Here is a 21,060-nt window from a genome sequence, read left to right as displayed (position 1 = left end):
CTCCATGTGCCCAAACCATTTCAAAACACCCTCTTCTGCTCTCTCAACCACGCTCTTTTTATTTCCACACATCTCTCTTACCCTTACATTACTTACACGATCAAAACACCTCACACCACACATTGTCCTCAAACATCTCATTTCCAGCACATACACCCTCCTGCGCACAACTCTATCCATAGCCCACGCCTCGCAACCAAACAACATTGTTGGAACCACTATTCCTTCAAACATACCCATTTTTGCTTTCCGAGATAATGTTCTCGACTTTCAAACATTCTTCAAGGCTCCCGGAATTTTCGCCCCCTCCCCCACCCTATGATTCACTTCCGATTCCATGGTTCCATCCGCTGCCAGATCCACTCCCAGATATCTAAAACACTTTATTTCCTCCAGTTTTTCTCCATTCAAACTTACCTCACAATTGACTTGACCCTCAACCCTACTCTACCTAATAACCTTGCTTTAATTCACATTTACTCTTAACTTTCTTCTTTCACACACTTTACCAAACTCAGTCACCAGCTTCTGCAGTTTCTCACATGATCAGCCATCAGCGCTGTGTCAACAGCGAACAACAACTGACTCACTTCCCAAGCTCTCTCATCCACAACAGACTGCATACTAGCCCCTCTTTCCAAAACTCTTGCACTCACCTCCCTAACAACTCCATCCATAAACAAATTAAACAACCATGGACACATCACACACCTCTGCCGCAAACTTACATTCACTGAGAACCAATAACTTTCCTCTCTTCACACACGTACATATGCTTACATCCTCGATAAAAACTTTTCACTGCTTCTAACAACTTGCCTCCCACACCATATATTCTTAATACATTCCACAGAGCATCTCTATCAACTATATCATATGCCTTCTCCGGATCCATAAATGCTACATACAAATCCATTTGCTTTTCTATGTATTTCTCACATACATTCTTCAAAGCAAACACCTGATCGACACATCCTCTACCACTTCTAAAACCACACTGCTGTTCCCAAATCTAATGCTCTGTACATGCCTTGACCCTCTCAATCAATACTCTCCCATATAGTTTCCCAGGAATACTCAACAAACTTATACCTCTGTAAATTGAACACTCACGTTTATCCCCTTTGCCTTTGTACAATGGCACTGTGCAAGCATTTCACCAATCCTCAGATACCTCACCATGAGTCACATATACATCAAATAACCTCACCAACCAATCCCCTTTTTTAATAAATTCTACCGCACTACTATCCAAATCCGCTGCCTTGCCAACTTTCATCCTCCGCAAAGCTTTTACTACCTCTTCTCTGTTTACCAAATAATTTTCCCTAACCCTCTCACTTTGCACACCACCTCGACCAAAACACCCTGTATCTGCCACTCTATCATCAAACTCATTAAACAAACCTTCAAAATGCTCGCTCCATATCCTTCTCACATCATCACTACTTGTTATCACCTCCCCATTAGCCCCCTTCAGTGAAGTTCCCATTTGTTCCCTTCTCTTACGCACTTTATTTACCTCCTTCCAAAATATCTTTTTATTCTCCCTAAAATTTAATGATACCCTCTCACCCCAACTCTCATTTGCCCTTCTTTTTCACCATCTTGCACCTTTCTCTTGACCTCCTGCCTCTGTCTTTTATACATCTCCCAGTCATGTGCATTATTTCCCTGCAAAAATCGTCCAAATGCCTCTCTCTTTTCTTACTCAGTCTCTCCTGGTTCTTCCTCACACAAGTCTCCTTCCCAAGCTCACTTACTCTCACCACTAACTTCCCTCCAACATTCTCTCTTCTTTTCTGAAAACCCCAAATCTTCACCTTCTCTCCACAAGATAATGATCAGACATCCCTCCAGTTGCACCTCTCAGCACATTAACATCCAAAAGTCTCTCTTTCGCATGCCTATCAATTAACACGTAATCCAATAACGCTCTCTAGCCATCTCTCCTACTTACATACGTATACTTATGTATATCTCGCTTTTTTTAAACCAGGTACTCCCAATCACCAGTCCTTTTTCAGCACATAAATCTAAAGCCTCTTCATCACATCCATTTAGAACACTGAAACCAACATGTATACAATTATTCCCTCAACTGCCACATTACTCCCCTTTGCATTCAAATCACCCATCACTATAACCGGGTCTTGTGCATCAGAGCCACTAACACACTCATTCAGCTGCTCACAAAACACTTGCCTCTCATGATCTTTCTTCTCATGCCCAGGTGCAAATGCACCAATAATCACCCATCTCTCTCCATCCACTTTCAGTTTTACCCATATCAATCTAGAGTTTATTTTGTTACACTCTTTCACATACTCCCGCCACTCCTGTTTCAGGAGTAGTGCTACTCCTTCCCTTGCTCTTGTCCTCTCACTAACCCCTGACTTTACTCCCAAGACATCCCTAAACCACTCTTCCCCTTTACCCTTGAGCTTCGTTTCACTCAGAGCCAAAACATATAGGTTCCTTTCCTCATACATACTACCTATCTCTCCTTTTTTCTCATTTTGGTTACATCCACACACATTTAGACACCCCAATCTGGGCCTTCGAGGAGGATAAGCCCTCCCCACGTGACTCTTTCTTCTGTTTCCCCTTTTAGAAAGTTATCTAAAATAAATGATCTTTTAAATGATGACACAACATATTCAAAACTCAGTGAAAATCCCTTAGAAGCAGTTAATTCCCATTTCAATAAAGAAATGAAGTTGTTGTTGAAAGGTAATAGTTCTTTTATCAAAAGTTTGTCATCTTCGTCCACTTCATTGCCATATATGTATGGAATTATCAAGACACATAAAAAGAATTTTCCAGCAAGACCTTTAGTGAGTTCAGTAGGCTCCATCACATGAATATTTAAAATGGTTAGTTTCTTTATTAAGCCCTTTAATGAGTAAGGTATCAAATTCTAATATCATGAACAATGTAGATCTAGTCAACAAGCTAAACAATATCATTGTTAATTTTGATTTCAAACTAGTTAGCTTTGATGTCTCCTCACTTTTCTCTAAAGTTCCAGTTGATGACCTTTTATAAAATTTTTTTGATGTCTTGGATGATATTCATTCACCTGTTTCAAAGTCTGCTTTCATTGAACTGATGAAATTGTGTATAAAAGACTTCATATATCAATTCAATGGAGATTGTTATGCTCAAAAATTTGGTATGGCAATGGGTATACCTCTTTCACCTGTACTAAGTAATCTTTATATGGAATTTTTTGAAACTAAAATTACTAAAGGATATCTTACCTTCTAATGCAATTTGGTCTAGGTATGTAGATGATGTTCTTTGTGTTTGACCAACAAATGAAAATCTACAAATGTTTCTCCACATACTTAACAATTCAGTACCTTCCATCAAATTTACTGTCGAAAATTAAAATAATTGTATGTTACCATTTTTAGATTGGTCATATGTAAAGAATGAGTGGGGAAAGACTGACGAAGAGAATATATGTGTCAGAGGTTGAGGGAACGAGGAGAAGCGGGAGACCAAATTTAATGTGGAAGAATGGAGTGAAACAGACTTTTCGCGATCGGGCGACAGGCGTGCAAGGAATAGAGTGAATTGGAACTATGTGGTACACCGGGATCGATGTGATGTCAATGTGTTGAACCTGAGCATGTGAAGCGTCTGGGGTAAACCATGGAAAGTTTCGTGAGACCTGGATGTGGAAAGGGAGCTGTGGTTTCGGCACAGTACGCATGACAGCTAGAGATTGATTGTGAACGAATGTAGCCTTTTTTTTTCCTAGCGTTACCCCACCGGGTTGGGGGAGGGGGGGTAGGGAATGCTATTTCATGTGTTTAGGGGTGGCGACGAGAGTGGATGGAGGCAGTAAGTATGAATATGTACATGTGTATATGTGTTTCTGTGTATGTATGAATATGTATGTATATGTTGAAAAGTGTAGGTATATATTTGTGTGTGTGGGCGTTTGTGTATATACATGTGGGTTGGGCAATTCTTTCGTCTGTTTCCCTGGGCTACCTCGCTAACGCGGGAGACGGCAATTAAGTATAATGTATGAAAAATAATATATGTCTGTATGTGTGTGTGTGTGTGTGTGTGTGTGTGTGTGTGTGTGTATGTGTGTAATGAGTGGATGGTTCTTTCTTTGTCTGTTTCCTTGCGCTACCTCGCCGACGCAGGAAACGGCGATCAAGTATGATAGATATAAATAGATAAATTTGTTTGCCCTTCATATTATTGTACTATGAATTTTGTCCATAAAAAACTAATTAATTATAACCCAAGAATATCATGGACTGGGACGCTTCAGCGACGTATATCTATGAGTAGAAGTCAAGATTAATATGAAAAAGGATACTTCATCAGAGAGTATCTATATGAGGACTCAGTGATCTTATTATGAATTAAAAGCCCTCATCTTTATGATGCTGGAGTTAGATGGCGTACACTGTCGTGTTTATGAATAAGTTAGCACCAGTGTGTTTCGACTCATCGAATGGACATAATGGATGTACTAACTGGTATTCTTTGCATACGGCTTCTTTTGTCTCAGTCATTTATGGCGTCAGGTGAATTTTTGTTTCAATAAACATACATTCTCAACACGAATGTTACTGAGATACTAGGCGGCTTAGATGTACGTATCTGAGTCATTTCTGAAGCCTTACAAAGGATGATCGATTCTCTTGTAGGAAACATTGGCTTTAAGCTGTCATTACATAAACTGTTGCATGAGAAGGGATATTTCCTGAAGCTTCAGTCGTCATGGTGTTTGTCAAAGTGAATCTGTAGACGTTGCAACTGAGAGAGATACAATAGCGTTACGTGTCATAATCAGCAAAAGACTAATAAAATAACGGGATTTTCAAGACCTGTGGGATGATCATTTTCATGACAATATTTAACGACAGCATTTTTGTGGTTATCCCTGCAACATTACAAGTACTATCTTTTCCTAATCTAAGACATGCTCAAAAAGAAAAAGCGGTGCTTGTGATGTTGCTTTCCAGTACAATAACACCATCAGTAAGATCTTGATGAATGTTAGGAGTGTTTATGCGTTCAAATGCAAGGGATGTAAATATATTTATGTGGGCCAGACAGGTAAAACTGTGACGGAGAGGTGTTATTGGCACCGCCATTCAGTAAGCAGGGATGACCATAAAGATGCGACCGCCAAATATTGTCGTGAAAATTATCACCCCAGAGGTCTTAAAAATCGCATTACTATATACCTCTCTGCTGATTGTGCCACAATTAACGTCATTGAATCTTTCTTAATTGCTAACACGAAGAACTTTAATTTGTCCGCAGGAAATTTTAAAGCCCATCCTAGCATTACCCAAATCATTATGACAGAATTGACAAAACACTAAAAAATCAAAATGAAATTGTTCAAGAAACACCCAGCTACCCAGGTCGACCCCACCCACGTGACCCACCTCAATCAATCTCCCTTGCATCGGTTACGACCACACAAAGCTGACAGTGCTTGGTCTGTAAAGATAGGTGTTTGATAGAGATAACCAAGTATGATTTTGGGTTTTAAATAACTTAAAGTGCTAGCACCTGATGAGGTGGATTGTCTCCACGAAACATATAGCACCGCATGTATTGAAAAATTACATGCAATTTCACCTTCATATTTATTTTATTTGTTTATTTTCCTTTGTCGCTGTCTCCCGCGTTTGCGAGGTAGCGCAAGGAAACAGACGAAAGAAATGGCCCAACCCACCCCCATACACAATGTATATACATACACGACCACACACGCAAATATACATACCTATACATCTCAATGTACGCATATACATACACACACAGACACATACATATATACCCATGCACACAATTCACACTGTCTGCCTTTATTCATTTCCATCGCCACCTCGCCACACATGGAATACCATCCCCCTCCCCCCTCATGTGTGCGAGGTAGCACTAGGAAAAGACAACAAAGGCCCCATTCGATCACACTCAGTCTCTAGCTGTCATGCAATAATGCCCGAAGCCACAGCTCCCTTTCCACATCCAGGCCCCACACAACTTTCCGTGGTTTACCCCAGACGCTTCACATGCCCTGATTCAATCCACTGACAGCACGTCAACCCGGGTATACCACATCGATCCAATTCACTCAATTCCTTGCCCTCCTTTCACCCTCCTGCATGTTCAGGCCCCGATCACACAAAATCTTTTTCACTCCGTCTTTCCACCTCCAATTTGGTCTCCCACTTCTCCTCGTTCCCTCCACCTCCGACACATATATCCTGTTGGTCAATCTTTCCTCACTCATTCTCTACATGTGCCCAAACCATTTCAAAACACCCTCTTCTGCTCTCTCAACCACGCTCTTTTTATTTCCACACATCTCTCTTACCCTTACATTACTTACTCGATCAAACCACCTCACACCACACATTGTCCTCAAACATCTCATTTCCAGCACATCCACCCTCCTGCGCACAACTCTATCCATAGCCCACGCCTCGCAACCAAACAACATTGTTGGAACCACTATTCCTTCAAACATACCCATTTTTGCTTTCCGAGATAATGTTCTCGACTTTCAAACATTCTTCAAGGCTCCCGGAATTTTCGCCCCCTCCCCCACCCTATGATTCACTTCCGATTCCATGGTTCCATCCGCTGCCAGATCCACTCCCAGATATCTAAAACACTTTATTTCCTCCAGTTTTTCTCCATTCAAACTTACCTCACAATTGACTTGACCCTCAACCCTACTCTACCTAATAACCTTGCTTTAATTCACATTTACTCTTAACTTTCTTCTTTCACACACTTTACCAAACTCAGTCACCAGCTTCTGCAGTTTCTCACATGAATCAGCCATCAGCGCTGTGTCAACAGCGAACAACAACTGACTCACTTCCCAAGCTCTCTCATCCACAACAGACTGCATACTAGACCCTCTTTCTAAAACTCTTGCACTCACATCCCTAACAACTCCATCCATAAACAAATTAAACAACCATGGACACATCACACACCTCTGCCGCAAACTTACATTCACTGAGAACCAATAACTTTCCTCTCTTCACACACGTACATATGCTTACATCCTCGATAAAAACTTTTCACTGCTTCTAACAACTTGCCTCCCACACCATATATTCTTAATACATTCCACAGAGCATCTCTATCAACTATATCATATGCCTTCTCCTGATCCATAATACATATAGATACATACAAATCCATTTGCTTTTCTAAGTATTTCTCACATACATTCTTCAAAGCAAACACCTGATCCACACATCCTTTACCACTTCTGAAACCACACTGCTCTTCCCCAATCTGATGCTCTGTGCATGCCTTCACCCTCTCAATCAATACCCTTCCATATAATTTACCAGGAATACTCAACAAACTTATACCTCTGTAATTTGAGCACCCACTCTTATCCCCTTTGCCTTTGTACAATGGCACTATGCAAGCATTCCGCCAATCCTCAGGCACCTCACCATGAATCATACATACATTGAATAACCTTACCAACCACTCAGCAATACAGACACCCCCTTTTTTGATAAATTGCACTGCAATACCATCCAAACCTGCTGCCTTGCCGGCTTTCATCTTCCGCAAAGCTTTTACTACCTCTTCTCTGCTTACCAAATCATTTTCCTTAACCCTCTCACTTTGCCCGCCACCTCGACCAAAACACCCTATATCTGCCACTCTATCATCAAACACATTCAACAAACCTTCAAAATACTCACTCCATCTCCTTCTCACATCACCACTACTTGTTATCACCTCCCCATTAGCCCCCTTCACTGAAGTTCCCATTTGCTCCTTTGTCTTACGCACTTTATTTACCTCCTTCCAAAACATCTTCTTATTCTCCCTAAAATTTAATGATACTCTCTCACCCCAGCTCTCATTTGCCCTCTTTTTCACCTCTTGCACCTTTCTCTTGACCTCTTGCCTCTTTTTTTATACATCTCCCACTCATTTGTATTTTTCCCTGCAAAAGTCGTCCAAATGCCTCTCTCTTCTCTTTCACTAGTAATCTTACTTCTTCATCCCACCACTCACTACCCTTTCCAATCTGCCAACCTTCCACACTTCTCATGCCACAAGCATTTTTCGCACAAGCCGCCACTGCTTCCCTAGATACATCTCATTCCTCCCCCACTCCCCTTACCTCCTTTGTTCTCACCTTTTTCCATTCTGTAATCAGTCTCTCCTGGTTCTTCCTCACACAAGTCTCCTTCCCAAGCCCACTTACTCTCACCACTAACTTCACTCCAACATTCTCTCTTCTTTTCTGAAAACCCCAAATCTTCACCTTCGTCTCCACAAGATAATGATCAGACATCCCTCCAGTTGCACCTCTCAGCACATTAACATCCAAAAGTCTCTCTTTCGCATGCCTATCAATTAACACGTAATCCAATAACGCTCTCTAGCCATCTCTCCTACTTACATACGTATACTTATGTATATCTCGCTTTTTAAACCAGGTACTCCCAATCACCAGTCCTTTTTCAGCACATAAATCTACAAGCTCTTCATCATATCCATTTAGAACACTGAACACCACATGTATACCAATTATTCCCTCAACTGCCACATTACTCACCTTTGCATTCAAATCACCCATCACTATAACCCTGTCTTGTGCATCAGAACCACTAACACACTCATTCAGCTGCTCACAAAACACTTGCCTCTCATGATCTTTCTTCTTATGCCCAGGTGCATATGCACCAATAATCACCCATCTCTCTCCATGAGCTTTAAGTTTTACCCACATCAATCTAGAATTTACTTTCTTACACTCTATCACATATTCCCACAACTGTTTCAGGGGTAGTGCTACTCCTTCCCTTGCTCTTGTCCTCTCACTAACCCCTGACTTTACTCCCAAGACATTCCCAAACAACTCTTCCCCTTCACCCTTGAGCTTCGTTTCACTCAGAGCCAAAACATCCAGGTTCCTTTCCTCAAACATACTACCTATCTCTCCTTTTTTCTCATCTTGGTTACATCCACACGCATTTAGACACCCCAATCTGAGCCTTCGAGGAGGATGAGCACTCTCCCCGTGACTACTTCTGTTTCCCGCTTTAGAAAGCTAAAATACAAGGAGGGGAGGGCTTCTGGCCACCCGCTCCCGTCCTCTTTAGTCGCCTTCTACGACACGTGAGGAACGCGTGGGAAATATTCTTTCTCCCCTATCCCTGGGGACAGGGGAGAAATGAGAACGCCCTCCCTCCTCATGTGTCCGAGGCAGCGCTAGGAAAAGACAACAAAGGCCCCATTCGGTCACACTTAGTCTCAAGCTGTCATTTAATAATGTACCGAAACCACAGCTCATTTTCACATCCAGGCCCACAGAACTTTCCATTTGTTTACTCCAGACGCTTCACATGCCGTGGTTCAATCCATTGACAGTACGTCGACCCCGGTATACCACATCGTTCCAATTCACTCTATTCCTTGCACTCCTGGTGGCTGAGTATGGTAAAGTGTGTGAAAGAAGAAAGTTAAGAGTAAATGTGAATAAGAGCAAGGTTATTAGGTACAGTAGGGTTGATGGTCAAGTCAATTGGGAGGTAAGTTTGAATGGAGAAAAACTGGAGGAACTAAAGTGTTTTAGATATCTGGGAGTGGATCTGGCAGCGGATGGAACCATGGAAGCGGAAGTGAATCATAGGGTGGGGAAGGGGGCGAAAATCCTGGGAGCCTTGAAGAATGTGTGGAAGTCGAGAACATTATCTCGGAAAGCAAAAATGGGTATGTTTGAAGGAGTAGTAGTTCCAACAATGTTGTATGGTTGCGAGGCGTGGGCTATGGATAGAGTTGTGCGCAGGAGGGTGGATGTGCTGGAAATGAGATGTTTGAGGACAATATGTGGTGTGAGGTGGTTTGATCGGGTAAGTAATGTAAGTGTAAGAGAGATGTGTGGAAATAAAAAGAGCGTGGTTGAGAGAGCAGAAGAGGGTGTTTTGAAATGGTTTGGGCACATGGAGAGAATGAGTGAGGAAAGATTGACCAAGAGGATATATGTGTCGGAGGTGGAGGGAACGAGGAGAAGTGGCAGACCAAATTGGAGGTGGAAAGATGGAGTGAAAAGATTTTGTGCGATCGGGGCCTGAACATGCAGGAGGGTGAAAGGCGGGCAAGGAATTGAGTGAATTGGATCGATGTGGTATACCGGGGTTGACGTGCTGTCAATGGATTGAATCAGGGCATGTGAAGCGTCTGGGGTAAACCATGGAAAGTTGTGTAGGGCCCGGATGTGGAAAGGTAGCTGTGGTTTCGGGCATTATTGCATGACAGCTAGAAACTGAGTGTGAACGAATGGGGCCTTTGTTGTCTTTTCCTAGCGCTACCTCGCACACATGAGGGGGAGGGGGATGGTATTCCATGTGTGGCGAGGTGGGAATGAATAAAGGCAGACCGTGTGAAATGTGTTCATGGGTATATATGTATGTGTCTGTGTGTATATATATATGTGTACATTGAGATGTATAGGTATGTATATTTGCGTGTGTGGACGTGTATGTATATACATGTGTATGGGGGTGGGTTGGGCCACTTCTTTCGTCTGTTTCCTTGCGCTACTTCACAAACGCGGGAGACAGCGACAAAGCAAAAAAAATAAAATATATATACACAAGCATCTTTTCGAAATACAAGAACATACGGTCACAAGGACAAATGGAGTAAGACTCATGGCTAAAAGATGTATTACGGTCTTGGGAAAAGCTTCTTTTCCTATAGGTGTGTTGAGCACTGGAATAAGTTACCGTCAGACGTAGTGAATACTAAAACTATAGATGCATTCGAAGTCGTTTACAAAAGTATTTCATAAATTCAGGTATACTTTGAGAACAACTCCAGAAATATACATATAAACGACAAAGATAACGGGGAAACTAGAAGGCTAATGTGCAGCAGCAAGGAGTCGATGATATATCATTGACAAACAACAATTGACTCACTTCCCAGACTCTCTCATCCCCAACAGACTGCATACTCGACTCTCTCTCCAAAACTCTTGCATTCACCTCCCTAACCACCCCATCCATAAACAAATTTAATAACCATGGGGACATCACACACCCCTGCCGCAGACCGAACTTCACTGGAAACCAATCATTCTCCTCTCTTTCTGCTCGTACCCATGCCTTGTATTCTTGGAAAAACTTTTCACCGCTTTTAGCAGCTTAGCGCTCACACGTTATACTCTTAAGAACTATTAGCCATATAACATGCCAATCCTCAGGCACTTCACCATGATTCATACATACATTGAATATCCTTACCAGTCAATCAACATCACACACACACACACACACACACACACACATCTCCTTTCTTGAGAACTTCTACTGCAATTCCACCCAAACCCACCGCCTTTCCGGTTTTCATCTTCCGCAAAGCTTTCACTACCCCTTCTCTTTTAACGAAATCACTATCCCTGATCCTCTCACCCTCCTGACCAAAGCACCCTACATCTGCCGCTCTGTTATGAAACACATTCAACAACCTTGAAAATACTCGCACTATCTCTTCCTCACTTCATCACTACCTGTCACTACTTCCCCCTTTGCCCCCTTCACCGATGTTCGCATTTGTTCTCTTGTCTTACGCACACCATTTACCTCCTTCACATCTTTTTATTCTCCCTAAAGTTTAATGATACTCTCTCACCCAAACTCTCATTTGCCCTCTTTTTTAACCCTCGCACCTTCCTCTTGATCTCCTGCCGCATTCCTTTATACATATTCCAGTCAGTTGGACTCTATCTTTATAAGTATCGTCCAAACGCTTCTTTACTCTTTCACTAACACCTTTACTTCTTCATCCCACCTCTCGCTACCTTCTCTAATCTGCCCATCTCCCACCTTTCTCATGCCACATGCGTCTTTTGCACATGGCATCACTGCTTCCCTAAATACATCCCATTCCTCACCCACGTCATCTGCTCTCACCTTTTCCCTATTCTACACCCACTCTCTCCTGGTACTTCCTCCCAAAAGTTTCCTTTCCAAGCTAACTTACTTTCACCACTCTCTTCTCCCCAACATTCTCTCTTCTTTTTTGAAATCCTCTACAAATCTTCACCTTCGCCTCCACAAGATAGCGATCAGAGATCCCTCCAGTTGCACCTCTCAGCACATCAACGTCCAAAAGTCTCTTTTATACGCCTATCAATTGACACGTAATCTAATAATGCCCTATGACCATATCTCCTACTCATATATTTATACTTATGTATATCTCTCATTTTAAACCAGGTTTTCCCAATCACCGGTCTTTTTTCAGGACACAAATCCACAAGCTCTTTACTATTTCCATTTACAGCACTTAATACCCAATGTACACCAATTATACCCTCAACTGCAACATTACTCACCTTCGCATTTAAATCACCCATCACTAATACTCGGTCTCGTTGATCAAAGCTACTGACACACTCAGTACCCACTCCCAAAACACTTGCCTCTCATGATCTTTCTTTTCATGACCAGGTGCATAAGCACCAATAATCACCCATCTCTCTCCATCCAATTTCAATTTTGTCCAAATCATTCTAGAATTTACTTTCGTACCGATGAGGTATATGAGTACTGATGAAATACTGGGGACTGTCAGAGAATCATGTTTAAGTTTAGCATATATAGAAAACCCACCAATGCTTGTTCTTATATTCATTATACTCAGCCCAACATGGACAGAGTATAACTATCGTCATTTCTGTCGATGTTTCTTAGGGCATTACGTGTATGCAGTCCGGAATCTATTGATGATGAGCTTAAGAAGATATATTCTATTAGATACATCTAAGAAATCCTTCAAGTTGACAAAGAAATAATTGTATAGAGTTAAACTTAAACCTCCCCTTGATACCAAAAATCTTTTAGTTCTCCCTTTTAGTGACAACTTTACATTACTTGCCAGATTGCTTAAAGTCTTTAGAGGGAATGAATGTAGCCTTCAGTAGTAAAGATTCTTCAAAGAAAATTTTAATCAAAAACTCACAAGAAAATTCTGCTGGTTGTATTTACAGAACCCCTTGTAAAAGCTCTAATTTCATGTTGAGCAGACTGGTAAGGATCTTTATATTAGACTTAAGCAACATAAGTGTAGTATAAGAACAGGACAAGAATCAGGTACTTTGTTTAAATATGTTAAAAGTCATGACAATATTATTAATATTATTAATATTATTAAACATCTGTACAAACTGGATAGCTTTGCCGTCGGCAAAACTTGTAAACAGTTCCCTTTCCTGTCCACATGATAAAAATTTCCCATAGCCATTGTGCCAGACGCAAACAAAATCAACCCAAACACCACCATCCAGTAACGCTTGTTTACCAATGGCGTCTAAGCTACGTCTCTTCCTTGTATATCACCGGACTGTTCTTCATCTTGTCTCATTCTTGTATCTCCCATGACTATGCGATCATTACACGGAAGTGCACTTGGAAACTTAACGTGTTTCATTTTCTCCTTCGTGATCAACATATACCAGATCACGCGCACCACTGTGACTATATATATATATATATATATATATATATATATATATATATATATATATATATATATATAGTAAGTTAATAGAAGCAGAGAAAAGTTTTTATCGAGGATGTAAGGCATATGTACGAGTAGGAATAGAGGAAAGTGATTGGTTCGCGGTGAATGTCTGTTTGCGGCAGGAGTACGTGATTTCTTCATGGTTGTTTAGTATGTTTATGGATGGGGTTGTTAGGGAGGTGAATACAAGAGTTTTGGAAAGAGGGACAAGTATGCAGTCTGTTGTGGATGAGAGGGCTTGGGAAGTGAGTCAGTTGTTGTTTGCTGATGATACAGCGCTGGCGGCTGATTCAGGTGAGAAATTGTAGAAGCTGGTGACTAAGTTTAGCAAAGTGTATGAAAGAAGAAGCTGAGAGTTAATGTGAATAAGAGCAAGGGTTGCGGGACAAGTCAATTGGGAGGTGAATTTGAATGGAGAAAAACTGGAGGAAGTGAAGTGTTTTAGATATCTGAGAGTGGATTTGGCAGCGGATGGAACCATGGAAGCGGAAGAGAGTCACAATATAGTGGGGGAGGGAGTGAAAGTTTTGTGGGTGTTGAAGAATGTGTGGAAGGCCAGAACATTATCTCAGAAAGCAAAAATAGATATGTTTCAAGGAATAGTGGCTCCAACAATGTTATATATTTGCATGTATGTATATACATGTGTATGTGGGTGGGTTGGGCCATTCTTTCATCTGTTTCCTTGCGCTACCTCGCTAACGCGGGACGAAGTATGATAAATAGATATATATGTTTATGTGTATATATATGTACATATATACGAACAAAGTGCATACGATCGCGCACTTTCATGTAACATACATACCTCCAACAGCCAGGATCGGACACGGGACCCCTATGGAACAGGCGGGAGCGCTACCGCTATGGACGATCATAGCCTAGCGGTAGCTCTCTCGCCTGGTGCACAGGGATCAGGGGCTCGATCCTTGCTGTTGGAGGTTTGGATGTTGTATATATATTTATATATACATATATATATACTTGTATATTTTCCACTGTGCATTAACATTTTCAGTAGAACAATTAATTTATCAATGTTAATGCTATAACGGGTATTTTTTGTTGATATGTCTCGTAAATGTTTAAGAAAAGTTGTTTTCTACCTTGATAAACGATAGGATACCGAACAGTGGATCCATCTTTAAGAGTGAAGAAATGCACAATGAAAATCTCTACGGCTCATTTGTGGCAATATATATGAACTTTTTCATTGCCATTAAATGTTTTCTATGAGTGGGAGGGTAAGCATCATACTTTTTCTAACCTTTTGAACACTATCTCTGATATTCTTTAAAGCGACGTGTGTGTGTGTGTGTGTGTGTGTGTGTGTCTGTGTTTGGGAAGAAAAACCAACATACTTCGTCTTCCGCACGTCCTTCCACCTTGGTAACTCCTCACTTCACCAGGTCTGTCAGTCATCCCTTCCAGATGCCCATAACACGTTCAATACTTCCGAACTACACTTGTTTCGCCAAATATTAGGACATGTACCTAAAGAGCGCCCCTGAGAGGCCTGCTAATAGGAGGTCGTTGACCGATACACCAGCCAGGGCACGTCCTCGTTTGACGGCAGCCAAGGAGAGTGGAGGAGACCAGGCCAGGAACTTTTCACCGTCCAGCTTGCAGCCGTGCAGGAGCGAGGAGTCGCCCCGTGTCAGTACCCTTATAACGACCCAAGGAAGGTTTGTAAAGGCCCACAGGAGGCGGCCGTAGCGGCCAGCACACCCACTCCAGGAGCGGCGGGCCACAAGTGAGGGTCGGGGATCAGGCATGGGTGGGTCGACAAGAGCCGTTACTATGAGGCCCACGACAGAGCGCCCATCTCCTAAGGCATGATGCAGCCTCATTAACACTACCGTGTGTGTCCATTCTTCTTCGCTGTTCTTAGAAGTGTCAAACTTTTTCAACGGCGCAAGGAGCACCTCCCATCTGGCCTGGCCGCGCACGAAGGGAAGGTTGGTACGGGCGCTCATTTCATTTAGTACATCGTTCTCATCCTGGAATAATCGTGGACGGCAGTTCACCTGCAGCTGACGCACGTGACTGTCCACATGGAAGTTGTCCGCCCACATCCACACGACCACGCCACATCGTTTTTCCACGACCTGTCTGAATTTCGGGTGTCTGAAGCGGCCGCTTTCGTCGCGAGCATCGGTGATGCGCTCAGCTATGATCTTTCTAACTGCAGCCACACTCACCTGCCCTCGGAGAACAGCTGCCGCACTAATTACTGCCCGCGCACCGGCGGAATCGAGCGCAAAAAGCGCCTCCATTCCCGAAGCTACGTGCGCCCCGTGACCGTGGATTCCCCGCACCAAGAGCAGTGCTAGGAATCGCCATACCCACAGCAGGATGAGCACGGGCACTACCAGTGGCAGCATTGCCACAACTATGGTCACGCCCACCACACTCTGACTCACAGCTACTACCCAACACCACCACCCACTCCACAAACTCATAGTTACAGTGAACACCCAGAAACGATCCTTGTTAGTTACAACGCAAGCATATGCTGTTACAACACAGCGACCTGGGCTAGAGAGACCTGGTACTCTCCCGTCACATGAGCCTCGGGCACATGGGCCAGCACATGATATCGTTATTGTTCAGCGTGGGAGTGTCTCGCGGCACAGCTCCGTCGCCGAGGGTGGCACGGCCAGCACTTACTGCCACCGCTTCCCAGCCTCGCCACAACACCTTTCTTGGGGCGGGGAGAGCTTCGGGAGGAGGGGGCAGGGGGGATGAGAGACACTCTGGAGGGTTAACAAGATTATATTACGTGTCTAGGGGACGAGCTGAGAGTGGATCATGATTTGGTGGGATTATCGTGGATTATAAGCCAAGTGAATTATTTGTTTAGAACCCCTGCCTCTTTGGTTGCTCTATTTGACTGATATATTTCCGATACAGTATTCCCCTGTCCACTTATCCCCTTACACAAAAGAGTAATGATGAATGATTCCAGCTTCATCTATATTCTAGTCCCCGTAACATCATAACTATGTTCATCATAAACTGTAAAGTTTAATCTCGACAAGGAAATATTACCTCTGCAATTTTCTTAAGTCAAGCTTTAATGTAATCTACTCATTATAAATGTTACGTCATTCTATATCGATTTTTCATCTCACATTGGGGCTTTATAAGAATATATACTTAGTGGCCCATTTTAACTTTAAACAGAAACTCATGATATAGATATATGTATATAATCCTTTTTTATAGGCATTGATGAGGGTAAAGACAAGTATTCCAGTAAAACCAAAGATGGTATATCAACCCTCGTAGCTCTTTTCTTATAATAGTAATAATATAGAAATATGTATATACATATATATATCAAACAAACCTCCAACAGCCAGGATAGAACCAGCGACCCCTGTGCAACAAGCGGAAATCTACCGCTAGGCTCTGGGCCTGACTGTTAGGAAATAACTATTCGAATACTTAGTACTGGAATACCTTTCGTCTCACGTTGGTGAGCAACGGGGTCTACACCGGTCATTTCCCAACGGGCGCACATAACCAGCATATAGCATTTTACCGAATCTAACGGTACAACACGGAGTTATATACCTCCGAAGGGTATATATATATATATATATATATATATATATATATATATATATATATATATATATATATATATATATATATATATATATATATATATATATATTCCTATGAGTCCACGGGAAAAATGAAACACGAAAAGTTCCCAAGTGCACTTTCGTGTAATAATCACATCATCAGGGGAGACAAAAGAGAGAAATATAAGTCAGCTGATATACATCGAAGAGACGAAGCTAGGACGCCATTTGGTAAACATGTGATTGTCAAATGGCGTTTTCTCTCTTTTGTCTCCCTTGATGATATGACTATTACACGAAAGTGCACTTGGGAACTTATCATGTTTCATTTTCCCCGTGTACTCAAAGGAATATCTTGGTCACGCATAACATTATGATCCTTTTCAATATATATATATATATATATATATATATATATATATATATATATATATATATATGCTCTTTTTTTTTTTTTTTTTTTTCCAAAGGAAGGAACAGAGAAGGGGGCTGGATGAGGATGTTTCCTCAGAGGCCCGTCCTCTGTTCTTAACGCTACCTCGCTGACGCGGGAAATGGCGAATAGTATGAAAGAAAAAGAAAGATATATATATATATATATATATATATATATATATATATATATATATATATATATATATATATATATATATATATATATATATATATATATATATATTCATTTACTTATGATACTTTCTCGCTGTCCCCCGCATCAGCGAGGTAGCGCAATGAAACGGACGAAAGAATGGCACAACCCACCCACCTACACATATATATACATACACGTCCACACACGCACATATATATACCTGTACATCTCAACGTATACATATATAAATACACACATAGACATATACATATATACACATGTACATAATTCATACTGTCTGCCCTTATTCATTCTTGTCGCCACCACGCCACACATGAAATGTGTTCGCGAGGTAGCGCTAGGAAAAGACAACAAAGGCTGTCATGTATAATGCACCGAATCCACAGCTCCCTTTCCACATCCAAGCCCCACAAAACTTTCCATGGTTTACCCCAGACGCTTCACATGCCCTGGTTCAATCCACTGACAGCACATCGACCCCGGTATACCATATCGTTCCAATTTACTCTATTCCTTATAAGACATTCACCCTCCTGCGTGTTAAGGCCCCGATCACGCAAAATCTTTTTCACTCCATCTTTCCACCTCCAATTTGGTCTCCCACTTCTCCTCGTTCTCTCCACCTCTGACACATACATCCTCTTGGTCAATCTTTCCTCACTCATTCTCTCCATGTGACCAAACCATTTCAAAACACCCTCTTCTGCTCTCTCAACCACACTCTTTTCATTACCACACATCTCTCTTACCCTATCATTACTTACTCGATCAAACAGCCTTACACCACATATTATCCTCAAACATCTCATTTCCAGCATATCCACCCTCCTCCGCACAACTGTATCTATTGCCCACGCCTCGCAACCACATAGCATTGTTGGAAACACTATTCCTTCAAACATACCCATTATTGCTTTCCAAGATAACGTTCTCGACTTCCACAGATCTTTCAACGCTCCCAGAACTTTCGCCCCCTCCCCCACCCTATGATTCACTTCCGCTTCCATGGTTCCATCAGGTGCCAAATCCACACCAAGATATCTAAAACATTTCACTTCCTCCAGTTGTTCTCCATTCAAACTTACCTCCCAGTTGACTTGTCCCTCAACCCTACTCTACCAAATAACCTTGATCTTATGCACATTTACTCTCAGCTTCTTTCTTTCACACGCTTTATCAAACTCAGTCACCAGCTTCTGCAGTTTCTCACCCGAATCAGCCACCAGCGCTGTATCATCAGCGAACAACAACTGACTCACTACCCAAGCTCTCTCTTCCACAACAGAATGCATACTTACCCCTCGTTCCAAAACTCTTGCATTTACCTTCCTAACAACCCCACCCATAAACAAATTAAACAACCATAGAGACATCACGCACCCATGCCGCAAACCAATAATCACTGAGAACCAATCACTTTCCTCTCTTCCTACTCGTACACAAGCCTTACCTCCTCGATAAAACTTTTCACTGCTTCTAACAACTTACCCCCACACCATATATCCTTAATACCTTCCACAGAGCATCTCTATCAACTCTTGTCACATGCCTTCTCCAGATCCATAAATGCTATATATAAATCCATTGGCTTTTCTAAGTATTTCTCACATACATTTTTCAAAGCAAACTTCTGAAATCACCTGGTCTTTCCCAATCTGATGCTTTGTACATGCCTTCACTCTCTCAATCAATACCCTCCCGTATAATTTCACAAGAATACTCAACAAACTTATACCTCTGTGATTTGAGGACTCACTCTTATCCCCTTTGCCTTTGTACAATGGCAATATGCAAGCATACCGTCAGTCCTCAGGCACCTCACCATGAGTCATCCATTCATCAAACAACCTTACCAACCAATCAACAACACAGTCGCCCCCTTTTTTAATCATTTCCACTGCAATACCATCCTAACCTGCTGCCTTGCAGGCTTTCATCTTCCGCAAAGCTTTTACTACCTCTTCTCTGTTTACCAAATCATTCTCCCTAACCTTCTCACTTTGCACACCACTTCGACCAAAACACCCTATATCTGCCACTCTATCATCAAACACATTCAACAAACCTTCAAAATACTCACTGGATGTTAATACACATTGGATGTTAATGTGCTGAGAGGTGCAACTGGAGGGATGTCTGATCATTATCTTGTGGAGGCGAAGGTGAAGATTTGTATGGGTTTTCAGAAAAGAAGAGAGAATGTTGGGGTGAAGAGGGTGGTGAGAGTAAGTGAGCTTGGGAAGGAGACTTGTGTGAGGAAGAACCAGGAGAGACTGAGTACAGAATGGAAAAAGGTGGGAACAAAGGACGTAAGAGGAGTGGGTGAGGAATGGGATGTATTTAGGGAAGCAGTGATGGCTTGCGCAAAAGATGCTTGTGGCATGAGAAGCGTGGGAGGTGGGTTGATTAGAAAGGGTAGTGAGTGGTGGGATGAAGAAGTAAGATTATTTGGACGATTCTTGCAGGGAAAAAATGCAAATGAGTGGGAGAGGTATAAAAGAAAGAGGCAGGAGGTCAAGAGAAAGGTGCAAGAGGTGAAAAAGAGGGCAAATGAGAGTTGGGGTGAGAGGGAAGCATTAGATATTAGGGAGAACATAAAGATGTTTTGGAAGGAGGTAAATAAAGTGCGCAAGACAAGGGAGAAAATGGGAACTTCAGTGAACGGGGCTAATGGAGAGGTGATAACAAGTAGTAGTGATGTGAGAAGGAGAAGGAGTGAGTATTTTGAAGGTTTGTTGAATGTGTTTGATGATAGAGTGGCAGATATAGGGTGTTTTGGTCGAGGTGGTTTGCAAAGTGAGAGAGTTAGGGAAAATGATTTGGTAAACAGAGAAGAGGTAGTAAAAGGTTTACAGAAGATGAAAGCCGGCAAGGCAGCAGGTTTGGATGGCATTGCAGTGGAATTTATTAAAAAAGGGGGTGACTGTATTATTCACTGGTTGGTAAGGTTATTTAATGTATGTATGATTCATGGTGAGGTGCCTGAGGATTGGCGGAATGCTTGCATAGTGCCATTGTACAAAGGCAAAGGGGATAAGAGTGTGTGCTCGAATTACGGAGGTATAAGTTTGTTGAGTATTCCTGGTAAACTATATGGGAAGGTATTGATTGAGAGGGTGAAAACATGTACAGAGCATCAGATTGGGGAAGAGCAGTGTTGTTTCAGAAGTGGTATAGGATGTGTGGATCAGGTGTTTGCTTTGAAGAATGTATGTGAGAAATACTTAGAAAAGCAAATGGATTTGTATGTAGCATTTATGGATCTGGAGAAGGCATATGATAGAT

The 21,060-nt window shown here is 42.0% G+C and overlaps 1 protein-coding gene across 1 annotated transcript in view; it reads right to left on the bottom strand.

Annotated features, from left to right (window-relative positions):
• LOC139754955 (putative diacyglycerol O-acyltransferase Mb3154c) overlaps nucleotides 1-16,600 on the bottom strand; it is a 116,708-nt gene extending 100,108 nt beyond the window's left edge. The window contains exon 1 of the mRNA XM_071672779.1: nucleotides 15,064-16,600. Within this exon, the coding sequence (XP_071528880.1) occupies nucleotides 15,064-16,031 (968 nt within the window). The 5' untranslated portion in view covers nucleotides 16,032-16,600. The remainder of the gene's footprint in view (nucleotides 1-15,063) is intronic.
• Between the last annotated feature and the right edge of the window lie 4,460 nt (nucleotides 16,601-21,060).

The sequence above is a fragment of the Panulirus ornatus genome, chromosome 18 (assembly GCF_036320965.1).
Source record: "Panulirus ornatus isolate Po-2019 chromosome 18, ASM3632096v1, whole genome shotgun sequence".
NCBI lineage: Eukaryota > Metazoa > Arthropoda > Malacostraca > Decapoda > Palinuridae > Panulirus > Panulirus ornatus.
Note: the sequence above shows the minus strand (reverse complement) of the source record. Positions and strands in the feature narration are given on the sequence as shown.